The sequence below is a fragment of the Mustela nigripes genome, chromosome 8, assembly GCF_022355385.1.
Source record: "Mustela nigripes isolate SB6536 chromosome 8, MUSNIG.SB6536, whole genome shotgun sequence".
NCBI classification, from domain to species: Eukaryota; Metazoa; Chordata; class Mammalia; order Carnivora; family Mustelidae; genus Mustela; species Mustela nigripes.
The window spans coordinates 13,573,201-13,594,279 of record NC_081564.1 but is presented as its reverse complement, the minus strand read 5'-3'; the positions used below and the strand labels follow the sequence as shown (position 1 = coordinate 13,594,279).

Genomic DNA, 21,079 nt, shown 5'->3' with positions numbered 1-21,079 from the left:
CATGTAAGCAACTTTTCTCGATAGCTGAAGCTTATCCTATTAGCTTTGAATGTTTAAAAAAAAAAGGAGGTGTAAGCCCCTTCAAGGAAAAGTTTTTAAATGAGCCCTTTCCAAGTTTCCGGGCTGTAGGAGGTTCCCATGGCATTCTGTGTGTCCACTCCCGTGCGTTTTACCCTGCCTAGAGAAATGTTGACCTATTTGCTGCCTCAGAGGGCCCCATTCAGGCATTTGCTCGTTAGATTCTCACCACACTTTTGCCGATGAGAAGCCCAGAGCTCCACAGGGCACATGGAGTTCCCCGGGGTGTGTGAAGGACAGGACTGCGATTCAGGCTTAGGCTGGCCTGCCTCAGAAGCCCAGGCTTCTGCCCACTTCTGGAAACACATCTGACCTTTGTTTGCTGTCAGGCCTTGTTCAGATCTACCATGCTAATTCACGGAGCGCCTCCCGGCCACGTTTGATGGGGGCTTTGTGTGGGAAGTCCCCCTTCCTTTCCTCTGGGTGGAATGGAGCATCTGGAGAACCACGTTCATGAAGGGATGTGTGCTGAGGACACACAAGGGACAACTTGCAGAGAGGGCTTGGGGTTGGTGTGAGAGCTTTGGGACGGGCCACGTTGGGTTTTGAACCATCATAGTGCCCTGGCTGGGCTCCTGTCTTTCTAAAGACCTCAGAACAAGGATTTAAGGGCAGGTGGTTTATTTGAGACACGATCCAGGCCATACCAGCAGGGGAGGAGGGGAGAGAGACAGGGAGGGGAAGGCAGCCAGTCCTGGGTGCCTCGTAGGGCAGGTAAGGGCTCTGGGCAGCTGAGGTCCAGTCCTACATCTGCATACCACTGACTTGTCCCATCCAAGGGAGAGGACCCTAGGATAGTCCTCAACCAGCTTCCACCCATGGGTGTTTCAGATCTCCAGGCATTGCAGCGAGCCCACAATTCAGCAAGAGGCAAGGTCTTAGGGGCTTGAGTGGAAAGCTATGCACAAACTCGCAACAGTAACAAAATGACAGTTACCTGCTACTTCAAGCAGTTGCCCTGGGCACCCTGCCCGCCTCATGTGGTCAGTCTTCTCTGCAACTACAGATACTGTGTTTCCCTGTAAATACAGGTGCTATGATTGTCCCCATTTTACAGATGAAGAAACTGTCGCTCAGAATAGGTCAGGGACTTCCCCAAGCCGTCACGGCCAGGAAGAGGTAGTGCCAGGCTTTGAACCCAGATTCCTTCTCCATACTCTCCGGACCCCATTTCTCTTTTTGTTGGGGTAGGGGAGTAGAATGCTGGGTTCTGGAAAATCTAGGCTTCTAGACATCACTCATTTGGGGAAGTAGAGTGTGTCTTCCTCCTAGAGTGGTTCTGGGTCGTCAGCATGCCCTTGACGAAAACCCACATTCCCAGCACAGACCGAATTAGAGGGTAAGCCTGGGGGATGGGAGGCATCAAATTTGGAAGCAGGTGGTCGATTTTAACAGTGTGTGGTCCTAGCTTGCTCTTCTGTGGGCAGTGAAAGGAAAAGTCTCCTTTGAGTGGAATCCTGCGTTTTTCCTGCTGAAAAAAAAAAAAAAAAAAAAACGATTCTTTGTAAGTGGGGCATGGTGTGTCTGCATTGTGCAAGAGCCTCATCTCCGGCCCTCCAGGGTCTGTGTGATTTCAGCGCTAGGCTAATCCTGCCAACTCGATTAGCAGGTGCTGGACATGCGGGCGCTAGTTCTTGACGTACCAGCCTCCATGCAAAGGGTTAAGTGCGTTAGCATGAAAGAGTTCTCTGGGCCTTTCTCCAGGAGCACTGGCTTTGGCCCCATCCCCCGGGGCTGCCCTTTGAAATGCCGCCTGGAGGGGCAGGCATTCCATCTCCCACCCTTTGGCCAGAGATGAAGGAAGGCTTTTCCAGAACTGCAAAAGACAGGCAACAAGGGATCCTGGAGAGGAAAACACCAGGGGGAGGCAGGAGATGACCGAGGTCCCAGGAGGCTTGGCCTGCCTTGTCCTGGTTCGGGCGGGGTCCAGAGGTCACATGAAGCTGCTTGCCCCCGTGCATAGCGCTGCCCACGAGAGCGAACAAGCTTCTTCACATCTGCACGTCACCCTTCCAGCTGGGATTGTTAGAGAAGACTCGTAGGCGGGAGAGGCAGAAAGGAAAAATTTCTTTCTGGAAGCTTCCAGGGTGGAATGAAGCTATTTCAAACAGGAATGAGTACAGATACTTCTTGGTTCCATTTTCATTTGGCATCAGCAGATTCCCCAGCTGGGGGCCTCCCAAGCATCAGTCCGACCTGTCACAGCTGTCACAAGCCGCCCGTGGCCCCCCAGTGCCTGCAGAATCGAATACAGACTCTTTGCCCCTGCTGCCGGGGGCCCTGCCCATGCCCTCCTCCCCTTCCTCTTGTCTTTATGGCTTTGCTGTTCTCTGTACTTCAGCCTGACCAGCCTTTAACCTCTGATCCCTGAACCCGCAAGCTTGTTCCTGCCCCCACACTTTAGCTCTGGCTGGAAGCTCTTCCCCTCCCACTCCCATACTCTCCATCCTGTTTCCCTGTATGATGTTTTTCCTCCGCCTTACCACACCTGTGATGATCTGATCTTTGTTTACGTGTGGTTTGTCCTTCCCCATAAACATAGCGGCTTCTCCTGTCCTGTCCCAGACCCCAGTTAAGTGTTTTGCAGAATGATGGAGAGGCTAGTTGTACATCCAGCAGAGCTTCCCACTGGAGTGTGGATGCAATATCCATGTCCTCCCTGGGGGCTGGGACCTTCCTGTAGGTCAGACAGTCTGTGGGCCTTAGAAAAGAAAGACGGGGGCGCCTGGGGGGCTCATTCAGTTGAGCATCTGCCTTTAGCTCAGATCACGATCCCAGGGTCCTGGGATCCAGCCCCTGCACTGGGTTCCCTGCTCAGGGCAGAGTCTGCACCTCCCTCTCCCCTCCCCCTGTTCATGCTCTCCTCTCTCTCTCAAATAAATAAATAAAATCTTTTCTTTTAATTTATTTATTTGACAGACAGAGATCATAAGTAGGCAGAGAGGCCGGTTCCGGGGGTGGGGGAGCAGGCTCCCCACTGAGCAGAAAGCCTGATGCAGGGCTGCTGGGATCACAACTTGAGCGGAAGACAGAGGCTTTAACCCACTGAACCACCCAGGCAACCCAAAATAAATAAAATCTTAAAAAAAAAAAAAAGAAAGAAAAAGCAATTTACAGTGAGGTGGGATTTTTATTATCCTTCTGAAGTCAGGTAACTGTAGGGGGAAGAACAAGGTGACATCTTAGGCTTATCTCAAAGGAGGAGCTTTTGATTTTGCTGGTTACCCAAAGCTTCTTGTTCATTCACTGCCACCCCCAAGATGTAAACGAAGAAGAGTGGAGGTTTTGGAGGCATCTGCATCTGCTGGTTAGACCTGGGCTTGGGACCTCTGTCTCTTACTGGTTATTTGACCTTTGGCAAGTTATCCAAATTTGCCGAGCCTCGGTTTTTCACTCCGTAAAATGGGGATGACAATAGTTGCTACTGTTTAGGATTGTTACAAGGATTACATAAGTTGTGTAAAGCCCCGGGGGGCATGGCTGGTACTTCACCAGCACCATGTAAGTGGAAGTTCTTATTCTTCTCTAAGTCACAGTGTCTTTGTGACATCCGTGACCGGGAGGACCTCTTAATGTTTTTCAACCAGTAAAACTTAGACTCAGATGCCAAAAGCTGTCCCCTCTTTCTGACAATTCCAAGTTATGTAAGCCAGCTTGTCCCAATCTAATTCAGTCATTCATTCACCTCCCTGTCATGATTTTATCATATATGCATAGCAGCCCTACTTTTATTTATTTACGCCTTACCACCTTTTTAACTCAAATAAATGTATTGAGGGGCGCCTCGGTGGCTCAGTGGGTAAAAGCCTCTACCTTTAGCTCAGGTCATGATCTCAGGGTCCTGGGATCGAGCCCCATGTCGGGCTCCCTGCTCAGCAGGAGTCTGCTTCGTCCTCTCTCTCCGCCTGTCTCTCTGCCTACTTGTGATCTCTGTCTGTCAAATAAATAAATAAAATCTTTAAAAAATGTATTTAAAGATGAAAGTGTATCCCATCACCATGAGTGGAAAATCAGCATCACTTCCATGAATATGTGGCAACCAGGAAAAAAAGATGTTCAGATGGAAAAATTAATTTATTAAATTTCCTGTCGATAGTGTTGCCTTTCCAAATCTGGTACTGTGGTAGCATGTGGTAGAGAAATGTAAAGATGTGTTAGCACCAGAAGCCTTCTCCCAGATGCAGTCAAAGTGAAGGTGACTTGGAGATAGACTAATAATGTTCTTTCTGCCCACATATCTCCTTGCTTCCCCTCTGCACTCCTAGGGGCCCCAGGTCCAACTTTTCCATCTCAGAGTGGAATCCAGGGCCCTACTGGGTCCACCACAGACTGAAGACAGGAGGAATCGGGAAATGTGCATAGGTATTCCCAAACGATCAGCGAGACCAGTGGTTCTCACGCCTGAGCACGTAGCAGACTCGGGGAGAGAGCTTGCTGAAACAGGGGACTGCATTTCAGCTCTGAGTCTCCGTTTCTATCAGATCTAGGATCCCTACCCCAGAAGCTGCGCTCCTGAAAAGTTCGGAGACCACTGGTGCTCATGCTGCCGGTCTTGGGACTCTGCTTGGAAAACCACTGAGGCTGGGGGGGAGTCCAAGTGGAGTCTGTGGCTGGACATTCAAGTCATTCTGTTAGAGAGAACTATCAGGTCCCTGGAGGGCAAGAAGTTTGAGCTTCTAAAGCTTCCACCTCTCTGGATGGAGTTTGTTATTGGGAAACCTTTAAGCAGGCTGCAGGGTCCTTCTGGCAAGAAAGTCTGCTGTCGGCAGTCAGGCTGGCGTGCACAAAAATGGTAAGGGGAACAAAGGGGTGCAGACAGGACACCCATCGCGTCTGCCACAGTGTGTATTGGTATGGAAATTTGGAAGAATTTCCTAAGGACATATATACTCTAAAAGGAAAAGACAAAGCCAGGTCACAGTTAGTTGGTTTTGGTTTTTGGTTTTTTGGGTTTTTTTGTTTTGTTTTGTTTTTTTGTTTTATCCTTTGGAAGCCTGGCCAGGCTTTGGGAAAGAACAAGATGACATTCTCTCAAAAGAGGACACTTTGACTCTAAACTCTTCTTACCTCTGAAACTGAATACCTCTCATGAATTTCATCCTAAATGGAAGCCTTGGTTAGCTGTCACCTGTTGCTTGACAAATGAGAGGCCACCTTTGGCACCACCGACCCAAGTTTTCTGCCAGGAAAGCTTGGTTAATCTGTTTTTCCATCTGTAAAATGGGAATGATGATAATATCCATTGTGTAAAGTGTTTATAAAGATCCAATAGCATAGCATTTGTATCATGCTTAGTACAATGGCTGGCAGACGAGTCTGCAAGGAGACAGGGGATTGTTATTAGGATTGGGTGATGATGATGATAAGGATAAAAAATGCAGACTGTGGATTGCCTGGATAGCTCAGTTGTTTAAGTGTCCAGCTCTTGATTTTGGCTCAGGTATGATCTCAGGGTCGTGAGTTCAAGCCCTGTGTCGAGCTCAGAGCTGGGCTTGGAGTCTGCTTAAGAGTCTTTCTCTCTCTCTCTCTCCCTCTGCCCCTCCCTCCATCCCCTCACTCTCGTGCACTCTCACTCTCCCTAAAATAAAAAAGAGAAAAGTACAGACTGAAAGGCGAAGATATCTTTCAAAGCATAACATCTAAGTGGACACTGTTGGTGAAGGAGTTGCTACTCAACCTGGACCACCCAAGTCTGACCTGAGAGAATGGAATGACAATAGCCTTTATCCAGAGTTAATTTCCTAGGTGCCAAGGAGATACTTTAGCTGCCCCATCTCATCTCATATTTTGGTATTCACAGCTTCCAGAGCTTTCTGAACCATCAGGGCATCCTGTTCATCTATCCATCCCTCCTCCCACTCAGCCTTCCACCCACTCTTGCCTCTACTCATCCATTCCTCTGTCCACCCATCTCTCCATCCATCCATCCACCTACCCACCCACCTGTCTGCCCATCCATCCATCCATCCATCCATCCGTTCATCTACCCACCCACCCAACCACCCATCCATCCATCCAACCAACCAACCATCCATCCATCCATCCATCCACCCATCCATCCATCCAACCAATCATCCACCCAACCATCCATCCATCCATCCATCCACTACCCATCTCTCCATCCTTGTCTCTCTTTCTCTCTCAGGTTAAAGTGCCACAACAAATGCACCAAAGAAGCCCCTCCCTGTCATCTCCTGATCATCCACCGAGGAGGTAAGTATTTAACACTTCCTACCGTAGGGGTAGGCTGGGGTGGGGGCTCTTGCAGACCCTCGGAGATAGCTGTCCCATCCAGGCCATTTCTGAGTACCTCTTAATCCCCTGATACTTACCTGATTTTTTGCCCTCTGACACTCTTCTTCCTGACATCTGTCTCCTTCACCCATCTCTGGTGCCTGTTCTCCATCTTCCTTGCCCCTCTGATGGTCTCTCTGTTACTTTAGCCCTCAGATTCATCTCCCCCTTCCAAAGTCTTTTTCTCTCATTCCTGCCTGCTCTCCTAATTTCCACTCTCCTCTCGCTCCCCCAATCTCATTGCTTTTCCTTCACATGTAGAAAGGGTGCTGGCTGAGTGTTCCTCAATCACTTGGCCCTGCAGAGGTGGGCATGGGGAGGGGGCGGGCTTGGGTCTCTGGATTTGGGCCATCTGTGTTCTGTCCCCTGGGGCCCTGGGAGTGTCTGGGCCAAACTGTCCACCTAGGGAGGTAACAGCTACCCTTAGGAGAGCCACTACCAGCCTTTACCCTGTGGTGGTGGTGGGGGAAGCAAGACCAATTGAGTGCAAAGGAAAGACTGGACGGAAAGGCTTTGCCCTGCCTCCCAAGGACTCAGTGGGAAGCATCTCCTCGGGAAACCTGGCAGTCCAACCTTGACAATAGTTCCCCTGACTTGTCTCATGGGGTAATTATCTCTCATTGTCATTATCTACATTGCAATTCATTCACCAGGGGACCCTCTAGGCCTGTGCTCTTCAATACAGCAGCTGCTAGCCACATCTGACTGTTTAAATTTAGATTAAATGAAATAAAAGTAAAAATTCAATGACTCTGCCACACCAGCCACATTTCAAGGGCTCAGTGGCCACCGGTGGCTACATACTGGCCAGTGCAGATAACCAACGCTCTCCTTGTGGCTGAGAGTTCTCTTGGGTATCACTGGCCCCAACTTTTGCTATTCAAAGTGCAGTCTGTGTATTGATAACCTGGAAATCCCTGGGGAGCTGTGTGGTTCCACACACATGGTTTCTGGCCCCACTGGAGACCTACTGAAGAGGAACCTGCCTCTTTCACCACACCTTCGGGCAGCTCTCTGCCACCTTAAAGTTAAGAAGCAAGGCCCTAGAATAGACATCGCCAACACAGGGGCCAGCACAGCCAAGCAAGGATCGGAAAAGAGAGAGGGTGGCCATGTGAAACCATGCACAGTGGAGAGGGCACCCAGGGGCCGTCTAGAGAGGACAGCTGTTCCAGCAGTGATGGAGGCAACGTGGACCTGCTCTGCATTTTTTCGCAGTTCCACGAAAAACCCAAATAGTTGTATGAAGACGCTCACAACTTATTAACTATTTAAAAATTCTCACTGGCCAGTTCCCCATCACCCTCCTTCTAATAGGCTGGATGGAGCCATGGAGCCAACATTGCATATACCACCTGCTGATCTGGGACAGAGTCCCTTCTGGTCCCCACTGTGTCCCTCGCAGCTCCCCTGGCCTTAGTCAGTGTAGGCTCTGGGGAATCCATGCCGTTTTAGAGTGAACCCAAGGGAAAGGTAAAGATGGAAGCAGAGTGCCGCCCAAAGTCCTGGGATGTGTTCCGAAGCCCACGGGCTGTTGGTTGTCCGTGATCTTTGCGTTGCTTACTTCCACGAGGAGGGAAATTGCGAGTAAAGGAAAAATCTTCAGCTCTTTGCCCCTTTCCACCCACATCCTAATCAAGAACCATCTGTTCCTTGCACAACTGTATACACTCAACGAGGCTATTTTTAAACGTGAATTCTCAACAGCTCTCGAGCCCTAGTCTTGGGTCAGCGTCACTGGAGAAATTCCTCTTTGTCGTGGACTCTGTTGGAGCCCAGCTTCCATGTGCAGACCAGAACCAGCCTGCTGCATGGGGACTGGCTTTCAGAGGCTGACATCCGAGGAAGGGCTCCCTCCCCCCGACCCGCCTTCCTGGCCGTGCCCCCTTCACTCCAAGGCAACAGGTGCCTGTACATGCAAGAGCCATGGATCTTTCCAGAAGTCCCCCAGGTTCTTGCTTCCTCCTCACCACACCCCCCCCCCCACACCCCTGTTGATAGGAAGTTTAAAATATAGTTGGTTTCCATGGAGATGGCAGCTCAGGCTAAGCAGAGAAATTAAATCCCCAGGTCAGTGCAAAGCTTTAACTTTTCCACCAATGCCCCACACCCCATACAATAAAAACAGCAAAAAAGTAACACTGCCAGGCATCGAATTTGAATTTGAACTGCTCAATCAGCCGCTCCCAGAGGCCCCATAAGAAGTCAGAATAACAGAGGGGTAACTCGAGGAGGAGCCTGGATAGTGTGGTTTGGATCAGGAAGCATTTATTTAGCACCAGCTGTGAGCCCAGCTTCTTGTGTGGCTGGGAGGTCTGGACATACTAAGCCTTCCTTTCAGGGATCCTGGTGGCCTGGTTTACGACAAATGTGTTTACGACAGAAGTGTTTTGACATACACCAGACTGCTCAGGCCTGAGGAAACCCACAAGTAGCAAAGGACGATCCCAACACAAAAGTTAGATGGGGCCAGGGACAGGTGACCATTCTGAGCTTGTCTGTTGATTGCAGACCCTAAGGAATCAGGAACCTCTTGTATTTCAAAGGAGGGTCAAGTCTGAAATGAACCCCAGTGTGAGACCATTACGATGTCGAAAACAACCTGATAGTTTCAGTTTTATTATTAAAATTTCTAATGGACAAGTCATTTATCGACAATATAAAGATTTTAGAAACCGGAGAACACCTGATCTTACTACCATGACAGGACAATTATCATTTTTGGAGAACTCCCTCTTGCTCCTGGTGGGGGAGTGGGGGCGGGCCTTCGGGGTGGGGTCGGAGCTATGCTCCCCTGGCCAAACCTTTTAAAACCAAAGTGGTACTTAAACTCCCAACTTGCTGTTTTTACCCCTACGGATCCAGCAAGGTTAGTCCGAACAGAGTCCGTCCCGTGTGACATCAACAACCCTCTAAGAAAGCCACCCCGGTATTCGGACCTGCACATCAGCCAGACGCTCCCCAAAACCAACAAAATCAGCAAGGTGAGGCTGGGGTCCTGTCCCTAGGGTACATGCTGGGGCCGGCAGCTGCCAGGAGGGGTGAGGGGGTGGGGGCAGGGCAGGGGCGGGGCTTATGCAGATGACTCTGGGAACCCGCACCTCCCAGCCCACCTGGGTTCTCCTCCTTCCTTGCTGTTTGTGCAAGTAAAGTTTGGGGGCCGTCCAGCCATCAGTGGAGATTCAGTGCGCCGGAAATCTGTCTGGTTTTGAAAGAGGGCACACAGAGGTGAGAATGAATGAGTCTGTCGAGGAGGGGGCAGTAGGGAGAGCAGGAGAGCCTGAGCAGGTTCCTGAGTGGTCCAGGCCTGCCCTCTTTGCTCTGTGAGATGTTCAGCCATCTGCCAGGATTAATTTCGCAGATGGTTCTGGGCTGACACAGCTGCTGAGTCAGACCACCAAGAGATTGGGGGTGGGGGGTCTATTTCTGAGCTCCTGTTGGAGACTCTGTGGATGGATAAGTGGGGGGGCCCAAAGCTCTGAGCCTTGGCCAGTTTGGTTGGCTTCCGGCTGCTCCTCACAGGGTGGTCAGCAATGAGCCTCTCTGTGCATCTTTCTCTCCACCGTGGCATGGAAATTTCCGGTGTGATTTCCACATCCTGTGTTTGGTCTGTTGGTTGGACTGCATCAGAACTGTCCCAGGGAGACCTGCAGCCTTACGGTAGGAAGCAAAGGCTGCACATGCCAACAGGTGAGTTTTCAAGCTCCCCAATGCTTTTGTGCATTGTGTGGGAGGTGCATAAAGTATAAATCAACCCAAGCATGTGGGAAGTCACCACCTGTGTTCAGAACCCAGAGGAACATCGAGATGGCTGAGTGATCTCTCCCTGGCAAGGCTCAGCCTGGCTTCTCTGCCTCAGCTGGAGAAAGCGTCCGCCCCTCCCCCGCCCACCCTCCACGCGGCAGCCAGAGTAATTCCTAATGAATGTAATTTGAATCCTGTCCTCCTCTGCTTAAAAACCATACAGTGGCTTTCTACTGTATATAGAAGACAAAGAGCTCCTTACGCAGCCTGTAAGGCCATGAGTAATTTGGCCTCTTGCTCCATCTCGGACCTCCCTTTGCATGCCTCCCCACCAGAGCCCATATGTTCTCTCTCGAGCGCGCTATCACCCACCGTTTTTGCTACTAGCTCTCAGTCATTCACCATCTGGTTCCTTGTGACATCATCTGAATGGTTGAGAGCTTGGCCTCTGAAGTCAGGCAAACCTTGCAGTCAACCTTGGCTTCTCCCCACGTACTAGCTGTGAGACTCTGGGCAAACCACTCATTTTTCTCGGCCTCAGTTTTCCCATGTGTGAAATGGGTGTATTCCGGTTATCTACTGCTATACAACAAAGCTCCTCAAACTTACTGGTGTACCAAAGCCTTTTAATGATGCTTGTGGAGTCTGAGGGCCAGGAATTAGGACAGGGTACAGTGGGGATGGCTGGGCTCTGCTTCATGATGTTCAAGGATTCACCTGGGAAAACCCAAACAGCTAGGGGCCGGAATCTTCTAGAACAGAGATTGGCAAACTATGGCTTACAGGCCAAACCAGCCCAGCACCTGCACCTGTTTTTGTGACTAGAGTTATTTTGGAAAGAGCCATGCCCATATTGTCTATGGCGGCTTTCACGTTACAAGCTGGAATTGAGTGGGTCCAGCAGAGACCACGTGACTTACAAAGCCTAAAATATTTACCATTTGGCCGTTTCAGGGAAAAGTTTGCCAACCCCAGGTCTAGAGCCTGCTTCGGGAGTTTGGAATGGGATGCATCAGAGGCAGGGTTCAGCGGAGACTCAGTGGGAGCTTCTATATAGGGACTTGCCTTATGGTTTGAACTTCCTCACAGTTGAGCAGCTGCAGGGTAGTGGGTCTCCTCCATGGCAGGTGAGGGCCCAAAGAACAAGTGTTTCAGCCTACTGGGGCTTTTATAACCTAGCACGATAACAGCCAGCGCACTGTCTTGATTTGTCCTTAGCCAAGGGTTGGTATATACATGTATACACCATACTGATGGGGGCTGTCACGCTCCCACTCAGATTCAAGGGGAAGAGGCATAGATCCCACCTATCGATGGGAGGAGCCCAAGGAATTTGAGGCCATGTGTTAAAGTGTCCGTGATGGGGTGCCTGGGTGGCTTCATCATTTAAGCATCTGCCTTTAGCTCAGGTCATGATCTCAGCGTCCTGGGTTGGAGCCCCACATCAGGCTTCCTGCTCAGCGGGGAGCCTGCTTCTCTCTCTGTCTCTCTCCCTGAGCCCTTCCCCCTGCTCGTACTCACTCACTCTCTCTCAAATAAATAAGTAAAATCTTTAAAAAATAAAAAACAAAGTATCCATGGTGGCTAGGAGGAGTCCTGACCTCAGAGAGTTGTTTTCGGGATGAAATGAGAAATCAGCATAAAAAGATGTAGTAAGGTTCCTGGCACTTGGTAAGTGCCCGGGATATTCTAGATAACATTATCAGATTCAGGCTTGGGCTTCCAATCCAAATGTCAGGTGGGGTCTGCTGCTTCTTTGTTATTTGCAAAGGATACATACAGGTCTCTAGAAGGGATCCCCACTCCGGGGTTGCTCTGACTCGCACTGCTCAGCTCTTGAGAAGTAACTGTGCATGTCTGTAACCCGTCCTTTTCTTTGTCACATCTTAGGGGGCAGGCTGCTCAGAGCCATCTCGAGACCTTCCCCTCTGGCTTTGTAGGCACCATGAGCCTCTCGATCAGATGGGACAGAAATGCAGGTCAGATAGATCAGTGACTACGACATCGTTCTGCTTGTCTGCCAGCAGGAGAATTTGATAAGAGAAATAAATTAACCTCTATTTAGAAAGCAGCTTCGACTTGAAGGTGGGCAGGATCTATCGCAGAGCTAGGTTATTTTTTCCTCTCTTTCTCTTCTCACTGGCTTCACACAGATTCTTTTTGTCAGGCAATGATGTGGTTAGTGCAACAGATATCTGAGCCAATTTGGTCTGAAGACTTCCTTTTCATTGCTCTGTCTCCTCTCCTGTCTGGCTCAGTCAATCCAGGTTCACAAAAAGCCTAGCTTTTTCTTCCAGCAGAATACTTAGTGTTGCATTTTGGAGTCAGAAGGCCTGGGCTTGGAACTTTGTTTCTTCATTGACTAAGTGGTCATAGCAAGTTCTCTCTGCCTTGGCTCCCACCTCCAATCCCCAATCCCTATTAAAGAGGCAGGATGGGGGCGCCTGTGTGGCTCAGTAGGTTAAAGCCTCTGCCTTCGGCTCAGGTCATGATCTCAGGGTCCTGGGATGAAACTCCGCATCGGGCTCTCTGCCCAGCGGTGAGCCTGCTTCCCCCTCCCCCTTTCTCTCTCTGCCTGCCTCTCTGTCTACTTGTGATCTCTGTCTGTCAAATAAATAAATAAAATCTTAAAAAAAAAAAAAAAGAGGCAGGAATATAGCAGGTGTGATTGGGATCGTGGAAATTATTAGATGCAATGGTACCCGTAAATTACTTACTCCAACACTGGCTACTCAGGGCCTAGAATGGCTTGATGATGAAGACTAGAGAATGAGGAGGGGGAAGAGGGACAGAAGGAGGAGGAAGAAGAAGGGAAGAGGAAGGAAAAGAGGAAGAGGAGCAGGAGATGGTGGAGGAGCCAGCAGAGGAGGGGGAGAAACAGCCGCCTCTGCCACCTCCTTGGGGGAGCAGTCTACAGCACTCACGCTTCCACATCAAGGCATCCAAACCCCATCTGCAGTGGTGTCCAAGGCTGCAGGTCTGCCTGCTGCCATGATACTATTTGGAGCAGCTGCACGCCGGCTTGTCCTTTTCAGCTGGTCTTGGGCTCAGGCCAGCTCCTTGGACCTACAGCAAGACCATGAATCATTGTTCTGTTCTCCCATCACGACATTGACTCAGCTACTCTTTGTGGTCTGCTCTAGTCTGTTGCTGTTGACTGGTTTCCTCATCCTCTACCTTCCTCTCTCTGTGTCTTTGCTTCAGCCACCATATAGTTTCTACTCCTTATAACCTTGGCTTATTTGTTTTCTGGCCTATTGTGGCTCTTCTGTTCGCTTTGAACCTCATACCTCATCTTCTCTCTGCTTGTGCTCCTAATGCTGTTTGCCATTCTTCCTGTCGACCAGCTCATCTTTTCATTCCATATTATAGTCATGAGCCAGCTGCCATCTTGTTCTGACCTGTGGTCTTGCACTGGGGGTGGGCTCTGAAGGTCACAAGACAAGTATGGCTGTTTAGGACTGTCTATTCAGCACCATCTATTGGGTTGGAGGGTAGGGACAGTTTTCTTAGGAAAAGTCCATGAGAGAGGCAGTTACCATCACCACCATGTCCAGACCAGTGCACAACTGGGCGAAATGGGAACCTGGGAGATGAGCATGCTTCGGTTTGATTCCTGAGTCAACTGTGAATTTCTTGTGACTTGGCACAATATTGTGTTTCTGCTGCTGGGGTGGAGATTAGGACCTGGGCCACCAACTCTCTATATGACTCCAGCAAGTCACTCCTGCTCTCTGAGTCTTAGTGTCCCCATTTACAGAATAAGGGGTTGGACTGGGAGGTCTCTGAAAGATGTTTCTGCATCTTAACTGTGCTCAGAAAGAGGAATTATGCCACTAGCCCTTCCCAGAATGATCTGGTAGAGTTTGGAATGCAACTAATTGCTGGTCCCATTGGGCCATAGACCTGGGTCTGACCAGAAGGAATTTCCCCTCCTATTGTAGCAATTTGGCCAAAGAATGTGGGCACCATATGCAGTGCTCTCTTGGGATGATTTTCTGTATTCACAACAGTCCTGAGCTACAAAGATGAGGAAAACCTAATTCTACCCTCAAGGACGTAGAGATAATTCCTTTCTCTATGAACACAATTCCTTCTCCCCTCCCTCCCTTTATCTCGCCTTCCATTTCTTCCTCTTTCCCATTAACTCACTCATTCATATAACACTTATTGATATCTCTTACGTTTTTATTCCTGTGCTAAGTTCTGCAGATTCAAAGATGGATAAGACACAGTCTAGTCAAATGAGATAGATCTTTTGCCTCCATCCCTCTCTCCTTCTCTTCATCCCTCCAACCCTCCTCTTTTCATTTGTTTCTTGTTTTCCTTCATTTTGGCTTCATCATTTCCTTCATTGTTGGTCCTTCCATCCAATGGAAGGACCACAGTGTGCCTGGTGTGTTTCTAAGTGCTGAGAATAGGGAGCTCCTAGCCTAGAGGATGAGACAAACAAGTAGGCTGAGAAGTGACTGGGTAGAAGCAAGAGCTGAAGCTGAGGGAATAATGCAGAACTAACACTAGGAGTGAATGATGGGCTTTACCTGGTAGAGCAGGGGTTGGGGGAACTTCTCAGTGGATGGAAGGGGTGAGCTCTGTCTTATAGGCAGACTAGGGCTAGACAGATATTCCTAGTAGAAATAACAGCATGTCCCAAGCCTTGAAGATGTGAAGTGGCCTGGTTTGTGTTGGGGACTGTGAGCTCCTCACTTAGCAATAATGCAGTACCCCTTCCTAATGAGTTAACGTCTGTGGTGGCCTGGTCAAGAGTCAGGACTTCTCCCAGCAGCCATCATTAATGAGGCTATTCCCCCTTTCTTTGGTGTCAGTGATTACATGGGGAGTGGTGATGAGGCACTCCTACTTCTCCCAAAAGAAGTATCAGTGGAGGCCTATGAAGGAGCTGGAATTCCCACTCCCATCCAGTAACAGGAGGAACCCTGCTGCTCTCAGGTGCCAACAGAGGCAGAGAGCCTAGGTATCTGCCCTACTCAGCAGTAACAACGCAGCACATGCCCTCTTCCCTGCTAGGGCAGTGTCACAGGAAGCCAGCTGAAGCTAAAGGTTTCAGTAAGACCCAGAGTCTCACAATGTAATACACAGGTGTCCAGGCTTCAATGAAAAATCACTTGTCACACCAAGAGCCAGAAAGATCACAAACTGAATGAAAAAAGACAGTCAATAGATGAGACAAGTGAGATTTTGGAATTACCTGACAAAGATTGTTAGAGCAATCAAAAATGTTTCAAAAATAAGTGATTATGAACAATCTTGAAACAAATGGAAAAAATAGGAAATTGCTGCAAAGAAGTAGTCTCAGCAAATAAGTAGAAGTTATAAAGCAGGACCTATGAAAAATTTAGAACATACAACTAGGAAATTTATTCATTAACATTAAAAACTCAGTGGAGAGACTCAGTGACAGAATGGAGGGGCAGAGGAAAGAGTATGTGAGCTTGAAGATAGAGCAGTAGAAATTAGACAATGGATTAAAAAAAAATAATGAGTAGAGCCTCAGGGACCCTTTGGACAACGATAAAAGGTATAACACTGGTGTCATCAGAGTCCTGGAAGGAGAGGAGGAAGAGGTCAGAGCTGAAAAGTTCCCCAAGAAATAATGGGCAAAAACTTCTCGACATGGGCAAAAAACATAAACCCTTGTTCCTACTTTTCTAATTCAGAAACCAATACACATACTATGTTCATGGATTGGAAGATGCAACATAGTTAAGATATCAGTTCTCCTTAAAATCGGTATCCGATTCCTATCAAAATCCAAGCAAGATTTTTTTAATAGATAAAGACAAGATTATTCTAAAAGTTATATGAAAAAGCAAAGGAACTTGAATAGCTGAAAAACAATTTTGGAAAAGAATGAAGTAGGAGGAATCAGTTTGCCTGATTTCAAGGCTCATTATATAGTTAATAATAATCAAGACCAAAGAGGATATACAGATGGCAAGTGAACACATGAAAAGATGTTCAATATCATTAGCCATTAGGAAAATGCAAATTAAAACCACAGTGAAATATCATGGCATTCCTATCAGAATGGCTAAAGTAAAACTTAGTGATAACACCAAACACTGGTTGGGAGGCAGAGAAAATCACTCATACATTGTTAGTATAAAATGGTGTAGCTGCTCCAAAGAACAATATTTGCATTTTCTTTAAAAATTAAACATGCAATTATCATGCTGTTCAGAAGTTGCACTCCTGGGTATTTATCCCAGAGAAATAAACACTGTTGTGCATACAAAACCTGTACACGAATGTTAACAGCAGCTTTATCCACAGTAGCCCTGGAGGAGAAACAACCTAGCTGTCCTTCAGTGACTGAACGGTCAAACACGCTGGGATACATCCATGTCATGGAACACTGCTCAGAGATTAAAAGGAACAAACCATTGATACACTCAACAGCTTGGAGAAATCTCCAGAGAATTCTTTCTGGGTGGAAAAAAGAAAAAGCCAATCCGGAAAGTTTGCCTACTGTATGATTCTGCCTAATAGCGTTCCTGAAATGACAAAATAATAGAAACGGAGACCAGATTAGTTGTGTCTTAAGGTTCCAGATGGGAGGGACAGAGAGGGAGGTGGGGGTCGCCATGAAAGGGCCATGTGAGGGATCCCCATGGTGGTGGAAATGTTCTCTTTCGTGGCTGTATCCACGCAATGTCTGCATTGGGATACTATGCTGTAATTTTACAAGACAGAACTATCAAAGAAAACCGGGTAAGGATGCGCGAGATTGCTGCTACTTCTTAAAACCGCCTGTGAATCCACAGGTATCCCGGATAAGAAGTTTCATTGCAGATTGTGTCACCAACATAATTGCTCCCATTTACTGACAGCCAAGGGCCTCGGCCCAATGCCAGGGGCGTAGGTGCATGGGTAAGCACATCTAAACATAGTAGACCCAGCCGGTGGGGGTTCTTAGCCCATGTAAGGGACGAGGAGAGGCTGGAGCTCACCGAAGTGAGCTTACTTGGAGGCAGCAGGAGTGTGTGTGTTCTGGGAGGGTGACATGCACAGCACAGCCATCTGTTGGGCAGCCAGACAGAGAGTGCCTGCTACCCCTTTCCTCCGGCACCCCCCCTCCCCCGGCCCATGCTGGTTGGTATTTATTATGCTGACTCTGGAGTTTGGCAGGTAAACATACCCATTGTCAAATAAGGGGCTTGCACAAAACCATCCTCAGGCACCGTAGCCCATCGGAGCGATGGACCTCAGTAATGCAGGGACTAGGTGACGGGCGTCCTGTGAGGGGGCAGGCAATGTTCCTCCGGCTTTGAGAGGCAGGAATCACTTTTACGGGGCACTGAGGTTTGCTGGTACTCTCATTTTACAGTGGGCAGAACTGAGGACCAGAGAGAGAGGTTAAGCATTTGGTCCCAGATGCGGGGAGGGGGGTGGGTGGGCGTGGCTGTGGGAACTGTGAGTCTGGGTTTGCCTGACTCGGCGGCCTCTGCAGGGCTCAGTCTCCTGTGGTTGCCATAACAACTAACCACAAACTGGGGAGCTAGAACAACAAATATTTTTTCTCTCCCAGTTCTGGGGACCAGGAGTCTGAAATCAAGGTGTTAGTAGGGATGGTTCCTTTTGGAGGCTCTGAGCGAAAATCCATTCCATGCCTCCCTCCTAACCTCTGGTGGCTCTGGCCATCCTAGTCGTGGCTTGGCTTAGAGTCGTGGCAGTGTGATCTGTACGTCTGTCTTCATGTGGCCTTTCCCTCTGTGCAGGAGGGAGTCCCCATTTCTTATAGGGACACTTGACATTGGATTTAGGGAGCACCTTCATCGAGAATGATCTCTTGAGATCTTTAATTACATCCGCAAAGACCTTTTTCCAAAGAAGGTCACATTCTGAGTTTCCCAAGGGCCAGGGCTTGTGGGGGACACTGCTCCCGATCGCTGCCCACCCCCCAGCGAGGGACCATTCTGAGGTTGCACACTTCGATTATGTCCTCATGTTCACTTAGAGCCAGCTCGGGCTCCAGGAGAGGCAGTGGCGCCTCCAAATGAGATGGGAGGGAAGAAGCTGAAGGCTCGCTCTCGCGCCCTCTCTGGAGCTGTCAGGCTGTTGATTCTTTAATAAACACTCAGGAGGAGAGGTGTTAGGATGGGAAGAGCACTCTGGGCACCTTGGCGTGGGGCTTTCCCAAATCGAAAGGCACAGAGAGCATGGCTGTCACCTACGTGCCTTTCATTACGTGGTAACCTTTCGCTCTGGAGTCCAGGCAGCGGGTGGGAAATTGATGCCAGGAACTGTTCCTTCCACAGCTGGATGCAACTAGCTGGTGGGTGGGGATGATGAAGCTGGTGGGAAGGGTCTGGCGGCTAAGGGAAGCGGCTAAGGATGCCGGCGTGGGTTCCTTCCTGCTCGCCCACTCTCACTGCAGTGTCTCTGCTTCTCTGTCTCCCCCTGGTCCCTGCCCTGTTTTCTTTCTGCAGGACCACATCCCTGTCCCTTACCAGCCAGACTCGAGCAGCAATCCCTCATCTACAACATCCTCCACGCCCTCCTCGCCAGCACCGCCCCTCCCTCCCAGCGCCACGCCGCCTTCTCCCCTGCACCCCTCCCCACAGTGCACGAGGCAGCAGAAGAACTTCAACCTGCCAGGTACCTCTGCACTTGGGATGTTGTGCTGGGAGGAAGGGTTGGGCTCGAACCAGAGCTGTGTCTGGGTCGGTCCATGCTTAAAGGCAAAGGGTTGAAGGCATGCGGCTGAGTCTTCCCATAGGCGGGGCAGTCACCACATTATTACCTTATTTGATCTTTAGGGTAGCCATGAAGTAAGCCTTCTTGGCTCCATTTTACAGGTGAGGATACTGAGGCTCAGAGAGGTCAAGGGACTTTGGGTCAACAGCAACCCAGTGTCTCCAGCTAGGTCAGTCATGGGGCGGGGTGGGAGGGGCTCCACTCAAGCTGGCAGTTGTCTCATGAGCTAAATAGCTTGAAATTGGCCTCAGGATCCTGGACTCGCAGCTGGGTAGGGCTGCATTCAGACGGAGACTTACTCCAGCTGTCAGGATAGGGCTCGGAATGAACAGCTGGGGTCCTGGATTCAGTATCCGGTTCTGCCGTGTTCATGCCATGTGACCTCTGACTTGAGCTTTCCCACCTTTGAAAGGATACAGATGGATGAGAGGATCTGGAAGGTTCTTCCAGTCCACAAATTCCAAGGCACCTGGCTGCTGACCTGAGACCATGCATGGGGTTATAAGATACTGGAAAAGCCACTCATGAGATGTTTGGCTTCTTGGCCTCTTTTGTCATTAGACTTAAGGGATCTCTCTCTGCTCAGTTGGGCTAGATCTAAGAGTACACCCCCATCTTCTGAAGTCCAGGCCCAGCTCACTACCTTTTCTAGGGCCCTTAAGACTTTCTAACTTGGCCATATTTGCAGGAAGGAGGCTGGTGGGATGAGGTCTGGGTTGGCCAATGGGAACCAGAATCTAGATCTCTGTTGTTCAATATGGTGCCCCATAGCCACATGTGCCTATTTAAACCAAAATGAATTAAAAGTAAATATAATTAAAGTTTTAATTTTTCAGCTACATTAGCCACATTTTGATTACTCATTAGCCTCTTGGGGCTGGTGGCTGCCATATTGGCCAGTGCAGAATACAGAATATTTTTATCATCACAAAAAGTCCCACTGGACAGTGCTGATCTGGGGGCTGATTTCCCTTTGAGCCAGCGAGCTTCGTGCAGGGGGAGGAAAAGGTTCTCAGGCACGGGTCACACTTCCAAACCCAATCAGCCACGAGTGAATGGTGGGTAGGCCAGAGGGGGCCCACTCGCACACCTAGGCAGCACCCTGATACTACTACTGATTTAAGGACAAGCTGTTGCCTGCCAACACTGTTTTGATCTGGGGCTATGTTCATAGGAATAAGGCACATTTTGAAGTCTTGACAATATGGGGATTTTTTGTGAAGTTCAAGTCTGAGGTAGTCTTGTATCTGTCTGATGTGAAGGCCACTTAGTTGGCAGCCACCCAGGACCGTAACGTGAGCCAACAGCTGGAATCATCTCGGCGTGTGCTTCCCCGAGTCAATGAGGCCAAAACTGCCCATTTTGTCCACAGGCTGGGGCTCCCACTCCCACCTCCGTGGTGGTCCATTTCCACTTCCCTGGAACGGGGTGAATGGACACTTCATGACCCCCGCCCCCCGCAAATCTGAGGGGAAGTGGGTGTCTGGGTGCTTTCTTAGAGCTGCTCGACCCCACCCCTGGTCACTGACTTTAGGGTACTGTCCCTGAAACTGTTCGCTGCTTGCTTGATGACCAGGGGCTGAGAAAGGACCTCTTAAGGGAGCAGCGTGTGTCTGAATACCACAACTCTTTCTGCCCCTCAAAGACTCTGCTGGCATCTTTAGACAAGACACCTCGTTGACCAGGGGTGATCGCTGTCTCCCTGAGCTGCTTCATTCCTTCGTTTGGGTTCCCCAAGGCAGGGTCCTCCCTGATTGGCTACTCGCCTGCCTGTGTGGATCTGCACATCCTCTGGAGTGTCTCATAACAGTGACATCTAGGGAGTGGGCTGAGTGGTGCTCTGAGTGAAGGCAATTTAGTTAAGAGTCTGAGCTCTGGGGCTGGGCTGTTTGGGGTTCAAATGCCTGCTCTGCTACTTCATACCTGCATCTTGCCGAGCAAATCAGTTACCACTCTGAGCCTCTGTTTCCTCCTCTGTAAAATGGGGATAATAATAGTATTATCTACTTCACAGAATCACTGAAGACCTAAACCTGTCGTACATATCCAGAGCGGAGCAGAGTGCCTGTCTCCCTGAAGATCTTAACAAATGCTGGGGCCCCTGGGTGGCTCAGTTGGTTGAACACCTGACTCTTGATTTTGGCTCAGGTTGTGATCTCAGGGTCATGAGATCGAGCCCCACATCAGGCTTCATGGCTGGGCATGGAGCCTACTTACGATTCTCCCTCTCCCTCTACCCCTCCTC

The 21,079-nt window shown here is 49.4% G+C and overlaps 1 protein-coding gene across 5 annotated transcripts in view; it reads left to right on the top strand.

Annotated features, from left to right (window-relative positions):
* The window catches only part of KSR2 (kinase suppressor of ras 2), a 403,625-nt gene that overhangs the window by 309,995 nt on the left and 72,551 nt on the right, over positions 1 to 21,079 (top strand). For 3 of the 5 annotated variants that reach the window (XM_059408527.1, XM_059408526.1, XM_059408525.1), the window contains 4 exons: positions 6,224 to 6,291; positions 9,238 to 9,356; positions 10,003 to 10,062; positions 18,567 to 18,735. In XM_059408527.1, coding sequence (XP_059264510.1) covers positions 6,224 to 6,291; positions 9,238 to 9,356; positions 10,003 to 10,062; positions 18,567 to 18,735 — 416 coding nt within the window. The remainder of the gene's footprint in view (positions 1 to 6,223; positions 6,292 to 9,237; positions 9,357 to 10,002; positions 10,063 to 18,566; positions 18,736 to 21,079) is intronic. The other 2 variants (XM_059408528.1, XM_059408529.1) reach the window with 1 other exon arrangement.